General features: G+C 54.6%; 1 protein-coding gene across 2 annotated transcripts; it reads left to right on the plus strand.

Moving 5' to 3' along the window:
- The first annotated feature begins 1,670 nt into the window (after positions 1 to 1,670).
- THEM6 (thioesterase superfamily member 6) lies at positions 1,671 to 11,617 on the plus strand. Of its 2 annotated transcripts, none has more exons than XM_032760578.2 (2): positions 1,671 to 2,319; positions 9,699 to 11,617. In XM_032760578.2, the coding sequence occupies exons 1-2, from the start codon at positions 1,807 to 1,809 to the stop codon at positions 9,810 to 9,812; spliced, it is 627 nt and encodes a 208-aa protein (XP_032616469.1). In that variant the 5' UTR covers positions 1,671 to 1,806; the 3' UTR covers positions 9,813 to 11,617. The 2 variants fall into 2 exon arrangements, with proteins under 2 accessions (XP_032616469.1, XP_058300477.1); XM_058444494.1 differs by having other exon boundaries at positions 1,671 to 2,160.
- Positions 11,618 to 11,969: the final 352 nt, after the last annotated feature.

Here is an 11,969-nt window from a genome sequence, read left to right on the forward strand (position 1 = left end):
TTTTGTTGGCAGGGGGACAACGTGGGTGACCAGGAGGCTGCAGTCTTTGAGCAATGGCCAACAGGCTCAACGGCTATGTCCTCAGTCCCTTCAGCCCAAGAGGCCACCCCTCCCTGGGGCAGACGGCTCAGAGCCGAGCCACAAGGTGACACTTCAGGGACAAGTGTGAGCAATGCTAGGGTGCTGGGCATATGCCCCCAAAATCTGGCCATAAACTGGCGTCAAAACTAGCCATAAACAAAATCTCTGCAGCACTGTGACATGTTCGTGATGGCTATGATGCCCACGTTGGTAGGTTGTGGGTTTACCAGAATGAGGGCAAGGAACACCTGGCCCACCCAGGGCAGAAAACTGCTTAAAGGCGTTCTTAAACCACAAACAATAGCATGAGTGATCTGTGACTTAAGGACATGCCCCTGCTGCAGATAACTAGCTAACCCTACCCCTTTATTTTGGCCCATCCCTTTGTTTCCCTAAGGGATACTTTTAATCTATAATCTATAGAAACAGTGCTTATCACTGGCTTGCTGCGAATAAATACGTGGGTAAATCTCTGTTGGAGGCCCTCAGATCTGAAGGCTGTGAGACCCCTGATTTCCCACTCCACACCTCTATATTTCTGTGTGTGTGTCTTTAATTCCTCTAGCACCACTGGGTTAGGGTCTCCCAGACCGAGCTGGTCTCCGCACTGGGGGAGCTGCCCTGATAGGTAGTGAGCTCCCTGTCCCTGGGGCTATCAAGCAGAGCCAGGTGCCGCCCCAGGGAGCTCCTCCTTTGAGGGAGGTCCACAACCCTGGAACCTGAGCCCAGGCCCGAATCCGGAGCTTGTTTAACCCAGCAATTCCGGGACCCCATCCCGGGTCGCTGGCATCCGCTGTCATTTGAGAGCCTGGGGCTGGCGGGGAGGGCTGGTCCGGCCTTCTCTGGGCCGCCTTTCCTCCCCAGCCTCGTCGGGAAGGGGCACAGGGCAGCCGAGCGGCGCAACAGCCCGCTGGGCCTGCGCCCCAGGGCCTCCGGCGACACTTGGGAGTCCGCAGCTGAGTCATTGACTCTCACCCGGGCTCCCCCGCTTCCGCCCGGCCCTGATGTGCTCCGGTTTCAAAAGGGAGGAAGGGCGGGAATGCTCGGGAGGAGGCTGGGGTTGGCAGGCCCTGTAGGGGGTAAAATGAATGTCGTGAGGGCGAATAAGGAGGTACCGGCTGGGGCTGAAAATGCGCAAGGGGACCATGAGCGTGATTCGCCCTGAGCCGCTGCGAACGCCCTGCGTGCTGGGGTGGCCCTGGAGGTCCTGGAGCAGAAGCTAGGTTCCCGCAGAGTCCGCTGCGGCGCCGCTGGCGACTGGGCTGGGTCCCATTTTCCACGAAAAGTCCCACGGCTTCGGCCGCGGAGGTGCTGGAGCCTTTGTGCTCAGACGAAGGGCCGAATGGCCAGGAACAGGCCGCGTCTTCAGAGCCTGGCGTGGGGCTCGCGCTGCTGAGGAGGCGGAGACGCCGGGGCGCGCGTGCACCCTCGCGTCTGCAGCTCCGCGCACGGCCGCCAGGTGCCGCTGTGGCGCTCAGCGCGCCGCCCGCCCCGCTCCGGGAAAAGCGAAAGTGACGCGGGCCTGGGCGGCGGGACGGACCACGTAGGGCGCTGAGGGGGTCGCGCCACCGTGGGCGGGGCTCCGGGCGCCTCCCCCTCGGCCGGCCTCGCGCTGTGGTTCGCTCCGGCCGTGCTGCGCTCGCGAGTTCCCAGGGGGCCTGGCGGGCACCATAACCAGCGCCGCGGACCCCGCAAGATCCCGCGCCCGCCGCCGCCGCCGCCGCGATGCTGGGGCTGCTAGTGGCGTTGCTGGCCCTGGGGCTCGCCGTCTTTGCGCTGCTGGACGGCTGGTACCTGGTGCGCCTCCCGTGCGCCGTGCTGCGCGCGCGCCTGCTGCAGCCGCGCGTCCGTGACCTGCTAGCGGAGCAGCGCTTCCCGGGCCGCGTGCTGCCCTCCGACTTGGACCTGCTGCTGCACATGAACAACGCGCGCTACCTGCGCGAGGCCGACTTTGCGCGCGTCGCGCACCTGACCCGCTGCGGGGTGCTCGGGGCCCTGAGGGACTTGCGGGCGCACACAGTGCTAGCGGCCTCGTGCGCGCGCCACCGCCGCTCGCTGCGCCTGCTGGAGCCCTTCGAGGTGCGCACCCGCCTGCTGGGCTGGGACGACCGCGCGTTCTACCTGGAGGCGCGCTTTGTCAGCCTGCGGGACGGCTTCGTGTGCGCGCTGCTGCGCTTCCGGCAGCACCTGCTGGGCACCTCACCGGAGCGCGTCGTGCAGCACCTGTGCCAGCGCAGGGTGAGCGGCCCCCGCCCCTGGCCCCGGAGCACGGCCTTTGTGGGACCTCCAGGGGCTCCTCCTAGTCCCTGGCCCCCTCCCCTAGGGAAGGCCCGCTGCCTGCACCTCTTTCGGGTACTGCTGGAGTCCTGCCTCTTACCGCTCCCGCCCCTCCCTCTCTACCGGGGGCATTCCTCACTGATGCCTTTGTTCGTGGGGGTTCCCAGGGTCCCCGAATCAACTCTTCATAGTCGGGCTTAGCGTGCTTCCCTCCTGCCATTTCTTAACCGGGCCCCTCACGGTTTCATGTTCACCCCTCTCCTCTCTCCTGGGACTCTGTTCTGTGGCTGGAGTGCTGACCTTTCTCTCTGGTACTTGGTCCTGAATGTAGGCTGGAGGGGTGATCAGTTAGAAGAGGTTCCTAGCAGTTCCCGAGGACCCGAGTCCCCCTTTCACACAGCTTAGAGCTGAAGGGCTGGGTCCTGGTCACCTGGGTTTGGGGTTAAAGTACTGAGCCGAGGAGCTGCAAGCATTTTGGCCTTTCTGCAGTTGGAGAGAGGAGGGCCATGCACCTCCCCAGGGCTCGCTCCTTCCAGCAGGGCAGAACCGCCCCTGCAGCGTGGCACCTAGCGCCCTGGGGACGCCCACCAAGCAGATGTAGCCAGAGCAGTTGCCTGAAAAGTTGCCTGGAGCGTCCGTGCAGGAAGCCAGGGCCTGCCCACCCCTGGTATGCCCTTAGGCAGGGCACTGCCCTCTCCGGTCTCGGACAGGTGCCTCCCGAGCAGAGGAGGGTCAACGTCTCATCTCAGTCCTGATGTTACAGGAAAGGGATTCAGATCCAGACCTCAAGAGAGGGTTCTTGGATCTTGTGTAAGAAAGAATTCAGGGCGAGTCTGCAGTGCAAAGTTTTCAAGCAAGTTTATTAAGAAAGTAAAGCGGTGAAAGAATAGCCGCTCCGTAGACCGAGTAGGACGTTCCTGGAAGAGGAGGAACGCGTCCACCCTAGGTGCAGTGCTTGTGTATATGGGGAGATGTGTTCTGCTACAAGGGTTTGTGATAAAGGAGTAATTTTCTTAGTTGCTATATTTTGCAAGAATCAATATTACTATCTTTTTTTTTTTTTTTTTAGACGGAGTGTCACTCTGTCGCCCAGGCTGGAGTGCAGTGGCGCGATCTCGGCTCACTGCAACCTCCGCCTCCTGGGTTCACGCCATTCTCCTACCTCAGCCTCCCCACTAGCTGGGACTACAGGCGCCCGCCACCATGCCAGGCTAATTTTTTGTATTTTTAGTAGAGACGGGGTTTCAAAATTAGGAATGCCTTTGTTCTCCAGACATCAGGATATCTGGACACTCCCAAGTCTGGGTCTGTTTAGTAAACATTATTAATTTGTTCCGTTAACTGTGTTTGAAATGCTTGTTCCCCGGTGCCGTAAAGAAATAGCACCTGAACATAAATTTAATTTCCTTAGCAAGGCCATTTTTACTTCCTGCAGAAAGGGTACACTCGCCAGCAGCTTTGCCATGAGAGTTCACCGAACAAAGGAGACAGGGTCATTTATAACCTGATGCGTAACAACCGCTTTTATTTAAAGTGCGAACGGAATATTTAATCCATTTCAGCCAGGGATTTGCATCTTGATACGCTGTCTTGATGGCTAAGGTCTGTTTTAGATCTCTTATTTTTATAATAGACACCCTAGTTTTATTATTAGATGTGGAAGCAACCGGTGTGAGATCTAGAACTGAGGCTACTGAAGAAGGGGGAGATAGGGGAATAATGCATATTTTAAAAAAGGGGGAGATGAGGGAATAATGCGTATTTAAAAAATACCTAGGGGGTCTTTTCCATTTATGTCAATCCCCATACCACAGAAGCGACTGAGGGCAGGTCTAGAGTTAGTTAAGGTGGAGGTGGTGATAGAGAAGGACAGGGTTACATTGATAAGGCTGACAGTTCGAAGGGGTAGTCCTTTCAGTGAAGTAGATGAGGGGTTTTAGATCTGCAAAACCTTTTTCGTGGAAGTTTCGCTTTGCTCCTGGGCAGTTTAATGGATGTAGTCCCATTTACTACAAGGTTGCCAGACTACAGGAGGAGAAAATTGGCGTCTGGGCTGCAGGTCCTTACAATAATGAGAGCTAGAGGTAACCGTGTCAGTTAGAGGGCTGGGACAGAAGTATTTGTGTGAAAAGGCTAGCTGTTGTTGATCGTTTACATTTCCGCAAGGTGCGACAGAGCAAGCGGTAAAGGCAGTGGGCTCAGGGGAGTTAGTTACAGTAATAACAAAGGCTCTAGTAACAGAATAAGGAAAGGAAAGGAAGCAATATAGAAGGTACATGAAAATGAAGCTTTCTTTAACTTAGTAGGGCTTGGTCCTAGTACAGTCACCCATGATTCTGAGAGAAAGATGTTTTCTTGATTTGAGTGTGGTGGGTCCATTTTTTTCTTGGCTCTGCGGACGGCAGTCTTAGTGGTTAACAGCATAAAATAGGGTTCTTCCCCGGCTGGCTCGCGTTTTTTCTTTCTGTGTTGATGAGGACGTGGTTTTCAGGCTGGTGCTGGTGTACTGGAAGTTCTAGGGGTGGTACCTGTGCTAAAAGACGCTTAGTTCTGACAGAAGGGAAAGTGGAAGATAAATTAAGTATATAATTCTTGCTGCGTATCCTGGGGCTTCAGGCCCCATGGTGATGCCTCCCGCTCCATTTGACAGTGTTTTTGTATGATTTTATACCAATAATTAAATTTTACCTTTATATTAATGTCTATTAATGTTAATTAATAAAAAATATATATATATTCTGTCTCCCACGCTGGAGGTGCAGTGGTGCAATCTCAGCTCACTGCCAGCTCCGCCTCCCGGGTTCACGCCATTCTCCTGCCTCAGCCTCCCGAGTAGCTGGGATTACAGGTGCCTGCCACCACGCACAGCTAATTTTTTATATTTTTTAGTGGAGACGGGGTTTCACCGTGTTAGCCAGGATAGTCTTGATCTCCTGACCTCGTGATCCGCCCGCCTCGGCCTTCCAAAGTGCTGGGATTACAGTTGTGAGCCACTGCACCCGGCCAAACTTAAGAAAATTTTGTAGACATTATTTATTCAATTATAATGTCTGACTATAGGATAAGATTTTTATAGACTCTTTTTAAGCTTTTATAATTTTTGTTAAAGAGCAGATTAGTGCTTTAAGAAAAATCTATTGTGCTTTTAACATCCAGTTCACAGAAAAACTGCATGATACCCTTTTAACTTTAGCCAATATGTTTACACACAGGATTTCCTTTACAATTAACATTTTAAAACTTGCTTAAACCTTTAAAACAAAATATATTTTTTAACCTTTTAATGTAGGTAAAAATCCATATTATGTCTCCTTATAATCCTGTTATTAAAAGTACTATTTTATTTTTCTTACATACCTTGTATATAAACTTTTCTAAAAATAATTTTACATTCAGGAGGCCTAATTACTTTTAAATTATACACTATTTCTTGCATAAATTCCCTTTTATAGCTTTTCTTACGACTTTCACAATCTTCAACACGTCTTAACTTTCTGCCTGCCTTTTACGCTATTTCTTTTTGCCAGTTTCACCCTCTATGTCTTCCTTTGATTTCTGTCTCTTCCAGTTTCTCTCTTACTTATTCTTTCCCTCTATATTTTAATCTCTTTCTCTCTTTTCTCTCTCTTCATCCCCTGCTTCCTTTTTCCCTCCTGAGTTCTCCCACTCCTGCAGCAGCAGGGCCTGGCAATGGCACGGGCCCCGGGCATGCACTACCGTCAGTTTCTCTCTCCGCCCCCACCATTCCCCTTTTTACTTTTTTTCCCCTTTCTTCCTACACTTAGTTTCTCGGGCTGGGTGGGATTTGCACGGCTGCAGTCCATCCCGGGCAGCCCAGAGGCTTGGCAGATGCTTGCCACAAATTGCAAGAATTATGCCCTTTCACCTCCTCTGCTGTCTTCCTGGCGCCGCTGTGCTTGCTGTTTTTGCTTGCTTTCTTTCTGACTTCCTCTCCTAGTTTCTTTTTCCTGTCTGCTGGTCTTTCCTTTGTCTCTGCCAGCCACCTATGCTGCTGTTCTCCCCCCTCTCCTTCCCCTTCCCCTAAGGGACCAACTGGCGGGAGTGAAGCTTAGCATTTTTCTTTCCCCGTGAAGAGGGGAAAAGGGAGTTTTGAATCAATCAATCTATCTATCTATCTATCTATCTATCTATCTATCTATCTATCTATGTATCTATCTATCTATGTATCTATATTTTACTACTGGAGGTTTGTGTGAGGTTCAACCCCCTGAAATTAATGGAAGATTTAACCCCTCAAACCAGGGGTGTCTTGCCTTGCCTGCCCTGGGAGGTTGACTTGTTTCCTCCTTTCCCCCCAAAGGTCCCTTGCACACTTCCCACTCGTGTTGTCCTCTCTGGCCACTCCCCAAGGGAGAATTAGGCCCCTCTTAGTGTATGCATGCTGGTATAAATCCCATGGCAGGATCTGCCCTAAGCCATATGAAGTCACTATGGAACCAGAACCGTGGAGAGGACCCACTCACTGTCCAGCAGTGGGACTTGTCACCATCCACACAAACAACACTGCAAGCAGGGTCGTCTGTGATCATTCACGCACACACACATTCAGCCCTCCAGAACTTCACCACCAAGGAAGTACTTTACCAGCTTCTGTGGCTTCCCCTTCCTTGGTCTGTGCACAGAGTTGTAGCCCTGGTATGTGAGAATCCTTTACCTTAGGTTGCTGGCCAGTTCTTTTTTTTTTTTTTTTTTTTTTTTTTGCTGCATTGCTGAGAGTCTGGATTTATTCGTCACACCAGGTGGGTCTTGATTTCTCATCCCTGAGGCCACTGCAATGAGGCAGAGGAGCGTGCTCCCTCATGAGAGAGGACTGGAGACTGCCCCCGGAGGAGAATGTAGCCCCGTACGGATTGCCACCAAATTGTTTGAAATGCTTGTTCCCCGGTGCTGTAAAGAAATAGCAGTTGAACATAAATTTAATTTCCTCAGCAAGGCCATTTTTACTTCCTGCAGAAAGGACACACTTGCCAGCAGCTTTGCCATGAGAGTTCATCCAACAAAGGAAACGGGGTCATTTATAACCTGACGCGTCCACCCTACTGCCGTGTCCGGTTTCCATTGACTGGGATGGGACCTCACGTTCTGTATTTGTCCCGATTGGCTAGCAACTTAGAACTTTTTAAAAGAGGCAAAGGCAGAGGAGAACAAAGGAAGGAAGTAATTTGTGGAATGCAGAGAAAGGTAAAAACACCTTCAAATAAGGAAGAGGAACAGGCTATGACCTAATGCCCGCTTGGACCAGTATAAGCATGCCAGGGCAAATCTTTAGGCTAAATTGTGGGAGCTAAGAACATAAAGCAGTACATTGCTTTCTTTATTACTGCTAGCAGATATTTAAGAATGTTAGCACAGGTCTTTGAATAAATTTTGCTTCTAAGAGAAGTTACTATTTATTCCTAATTAGATCGGTAGGAAAGTCTTTGAAGAGGAACCTCTGCTTTACTTTTTACAACTGTAAACATCTAGAGGCTCGGAATGCCTCACTTTCTGGGGATGCAGCCCAGCAGGCCCCAGCCTCATTTCCCAGCCCTCGCTCAAAATGGAGTCGCTCTGGTTCCAAAGCCTCTGACACTGAGAGGTCACGTCAGGGGTGGGGAAGCTGAGGCCCAGCAGAGCAATGGCACTGCACAAAGCTGCACGGCTCCCTGGTCTTCTGTTTCTGTTGAGTCACGTGAACCAAAAAGTATCTGAGATCTATCTCAGTCAATTTAGAAAGTTTATTTTGCCAAAGATAAGGACTCACCAGTCCTGACAACACGTGCCCAAGGTGGTAGGGGCACAGCTTGCTTTTATACATCTCGGAGACACAATACATCTGTCAGTACATGTAAGATTCACACTGATGCCATCTGGAAGGGGGGCTTCCAGGTCATGGTAGACATGTAAGTTTTCTGATTGGCAGTTGGTTGAAAGACCTCTTATCAGTAGAAAGGCTTGTCTGGGTTAAGATACGAGTTGTGGAGACCTAGGTTTTACTATGCAGATGAAGCCTCCGGGCTGCAGGCTTCAGAGGGAATAGATTGGAAATGTTTCTTGTCAGACTTAAGGTCTGTGTTGTTAATGCTGGAAGGCATAACAGGCCTGTCCCACACCCTCTTCCATCACGGCCTGGACTAGTCTTTCTGGTTAAATGTGGAGGGCCCTGGCCTATTGGAGGAAGTTCATTCAGATGGTTGGGGGTACCTTCCGATGTTATTTTTTTTTTACAGTCAGGAACCCCCTAAAAGGCCTAGATCTCTCTCTGCCCCCAGGTGCTGGACTCTGTATGTCTTTCATGCATCTAGAGTCCAGAGGGGAAGGCCACCAAGGCTGAGAGCCGGGCATGGAGGCCGAGGAGGTGGGGAGCCGGGGTTGCTTTTCTGGGAAAGAGGGCGTGATAAAATCACGCATGGCTGGTTGGTGAGGTCCCTGTGGGAGGTGAAGGCTGGGACCCAGAACAGCAGAGTCTGTTGATGACGTGGAAAGACCGTGGGTGCAGTGTGGGCAGGCTGAGCCAGGGTCGGGTCTTGCGTGTTGAGAGGCTGGCCTGCGGCGATGTGGCCAAAGAGGGAGAGCTGGGCTGGGGTGAGTGTTGGTCACATGGTTGAAACTATGTGGGGAGGGGAGTGGTCCAGGGGAGAGTCCAGGCCCAGCTCTGCTGGGACTTGCCATGGGGGTCCCGACTCATCTGCAGGGGAGCTCTAGGCTCTACCTCTGAGCACCTCTGTGTGCCGCTCACCCTGAAGCGGGGGTGGGCCTGTGCCTGGCCTGTCCTCTCATCCTGGGAGCACCCAGTGCCCATCTGCAAGGCTGTGGACCCCTCAGGAGTGGCCTGGAGCCTGGCTCCCATTGCCACATGGTGGCTGTGTGTGCGGAGAGGGTTGATAGTGGAGTGGTCAGGCCCAGGCTGCTCTGGGGGGGTGAAGTGCCATCCTCTGGGTGCACTGGAGAAAGAAGAGGACTCAGTGAGCCCTGTCTGGTACCTTCCCGGAGGAGGGCTCCCATGCTGGCCCTTCACCCCTCTGTCCCCTGTCACCCTGAGGCCTCTGGATTTCCTGTCTGCCCTTCCCAACCTGCCAACTTCATGGGCTTCTGGCTGGGTTCTGGGGATGGCCCCTAGGGGAGATGGGCCTGGCACAAGCGGGGCCGTGTCAAGGTGGGTATGCAGGGGTAGCACAAGTATGCAGAGCCTGGGGAGGCATGGGCAAAGCATGGGCAAGGCATGGCAGGCAGCGGGGCAGGGGCTTTTGGAAGGTAATGGGCTGGGGAGCAGTGTGGGCAGCGGCCCAGAGGTGGGAAGGCTGCAGCTTGGCTGGGTGTCCCCTTTCTGTCCTCTGCAGGTGGAGCCCCCTGAGCTGCCCGTTGACCTGCAGCACTGGATCTCCTACAACGAGGCCAGCAGCCAGCTGCTCCGCATGGAGAGTGGGCTCGGTGATGTCACCAAGGACCAGTGACCGCCACCTTCACACCCTGTCTGCCCCGGCCACCATCCTGGGCCTGGGGGCTGCCCAAAGATGGGCAGTCTGGGCCACACTCTGTTCCAGCTGGAGTGGCCTCCTGACCAGCCTGGCCCACCCCAGTCCACCCACTGGGCCCCCCAGTTATTGATACCCCTCTGTGCTGGGCTCCACGCTAGGCAGAGGGAGGAGTGGCATTGGCATCCTGACCCAGCTCTGCCCTCAAGGTGGGGATGGATGGGCAAAGGGGAGTCCTGCCTGGCCCTACGATGAGGCCACTCGTGTGGGCCTAGGTAGGGGAGGATGGTGCCTGGAGCAGAGGGGCCCACAAGTGCCTCCTGAGCCTAGATCCTGGCTCGGACCACTGCAAGGGCTGAGGCAGGGCCAGACCAGAGCATCCTGGGTGCAGGCCTGGGCTCTCCAGGGCCTGGGCCTGATTCAGGTGCAGTGGGCACTGCTGAAGGGTCAGAGCAGCATCTGCCAGGCAGCCCCCTCTGGCTTCCGCTGAGGTGGATGCAGGCCTGGGGCAGAGCCTGGGTGGTCAGAGGCCGGGGCTAGAGGCAGATGGAAGGGAGGCATTTGCTGACAGAGGATGGGGGCACCCGGGCTCCCCACTGCAGTCGGCCTTGCCTCCTCCTCCTCCTCCACCTCCAGTCAGGCTGGATGAGAGGGTAGACTTGTGGCTGAGAGGGGCCAGACTAGGTGGCACAGGGGCTCCTGGAGAGACAGCAGGCTTCCTGCTGGGGGTTCCCTTGTTGGAGGGAATGGAGCAGGCGTGGGACTCTGCAGGGGTGTCCTCGCCCACTTGCACCCCTTGCTGGCCTGGCCGGCAGGCGTCTTCTTAACTCCGCTGTCCTCTATATTTAGCATGTTCCTTGTCAGCTGCTGGGCTGGCCCTGCCTTGCACTAGCAGAGCCTCTCCTGGCAGCTTCGCAGGTCTCCCTAATGGAGACACCAGGCTACTAGGACACTGGCCGGGGCCACCCCCTCCTGCCTAATGCCTCCCTCACCTTACAGCTGGGGAAACTGAGGCCTAGAATGACCCAGAGTCACTGAGGCAAAGTTGGGGCTGGTCCCAGCCTGAGCCTCCAGCTAATGCCCTCAGCTCCCAGAGGGGTTGCCCCACCTAGCTGGGTACAGGGGTCACTGCTTGTCAGCTCGGCCCTGTGCCCGCCTGCCTGTGCCCCTACATCTGTGCCTGCACATCCAGAACTGCCTCCTTGCCGCTGCCTCCAGGAAGCCCACCTTGAGCCAGAGTCCAGAGCTGCAGCGCTGCCCCTGATAGAACACGCCTGCCCCCACTACCGTTCTTGCCTTACAGCCACCATGGGAAAGCTGCAACCTTTCTGTTTTATTTAAAGAAAGCCCAACATTAAAGGGTTTTCATCATAAGCATGCTGGGGAGGGCCTTGTTTCTGAGCTCCCACCACCACCACCACCACCACCACCATCCATGCAGGGGCGGAGGTGGGACCAGGGAAGCTGGGGCCCATTCCCAAGATGGGTTTTCTGGCATGGGGGGCTATCCAGGCTTGTTGGGCTCCCATGAACTTAGGGATCAGGCTGGCAGGGCAGGACTTGTCTTCATCCCATGGGGCATAGGACTGAGGCCAAGAAGGTGCTGTCCGTAGCCCCCTGGGGAGCCCTTCCTTCTCCAGCCCTCCTGGTTCCCAGCTCTTGAGGCTTGCAGCCCCATGTACAGACGCCAGCTCCAGGTTCCCGGTCTCCCTCCTTCAGGGCTGTCATAGGCTGGCTCAGAGGAAGGTTGAGCCAGCAGGGCCCTCTCTTGGTCTTGTTTTTGGAGGACGGGCTGACCACAGGGTGGAGGAGGGCCCTTGCTGGCTGTGGTGGTACTGATTGCTGCCAGCAGGATTGGCCCGGGTCAGGGAATGGGCAGCTGGGATTGGAAGTGAACCAGTGCCTTGTTCTGGCGGGGCCACTGGAGCCCACTCTGCTCCTGTGAGCCTACCACCTCGGAGAAGTTAGAGGGCAGCGACTGTTTTGGCCCGAGTCCTTCCCCCAAGGCCAACAGCTGCAGAATTTCTGCCCCAGCCGCCCCCACCCCCAGAGGTATCTGTACAGTGTCTAGGTGTCGGGCCCAGGAAGCCCTTGGTGGATGCTGCTGAAGAAGGGACAGGTACAGGGTATGGGAGT

The sequence above is a fragment of the Hylobates moloch genome, unplaced genomic scaffold, assembly GCF_009828535.3.
Source record: "Hylobates moloch isolate HMO894 unplaced genomic scaffold, HMol_V3 SCAFFOLD_9, whole genome shotgun sequence".
In the NCBI taxonomy this organism is placed as follows: Eukaryota; Metazoa; Chordata; class Mammalia; order Primates; family Hylobatidae; genus Hylobates; species Hylobates moloch.

Excerpts from the sequence above, each read along its gene's own strand:
- THEM6 (XM_032760578.2), top strand. The coding sequence starts at position 1,807 with ATGCTGGGGCTGCTAGTGGCGTTGCTGGCCCTGGGGCTCGCCGTCTTT. Across the intron at positions 2,320-9,698 it reads AGCACCTGTGCCAGCGCAGG|GTGGAGCCCCCTGAGCTGCC; the intron begins GTGAGCGGCCCC and ends TGTCCTCTGCAG.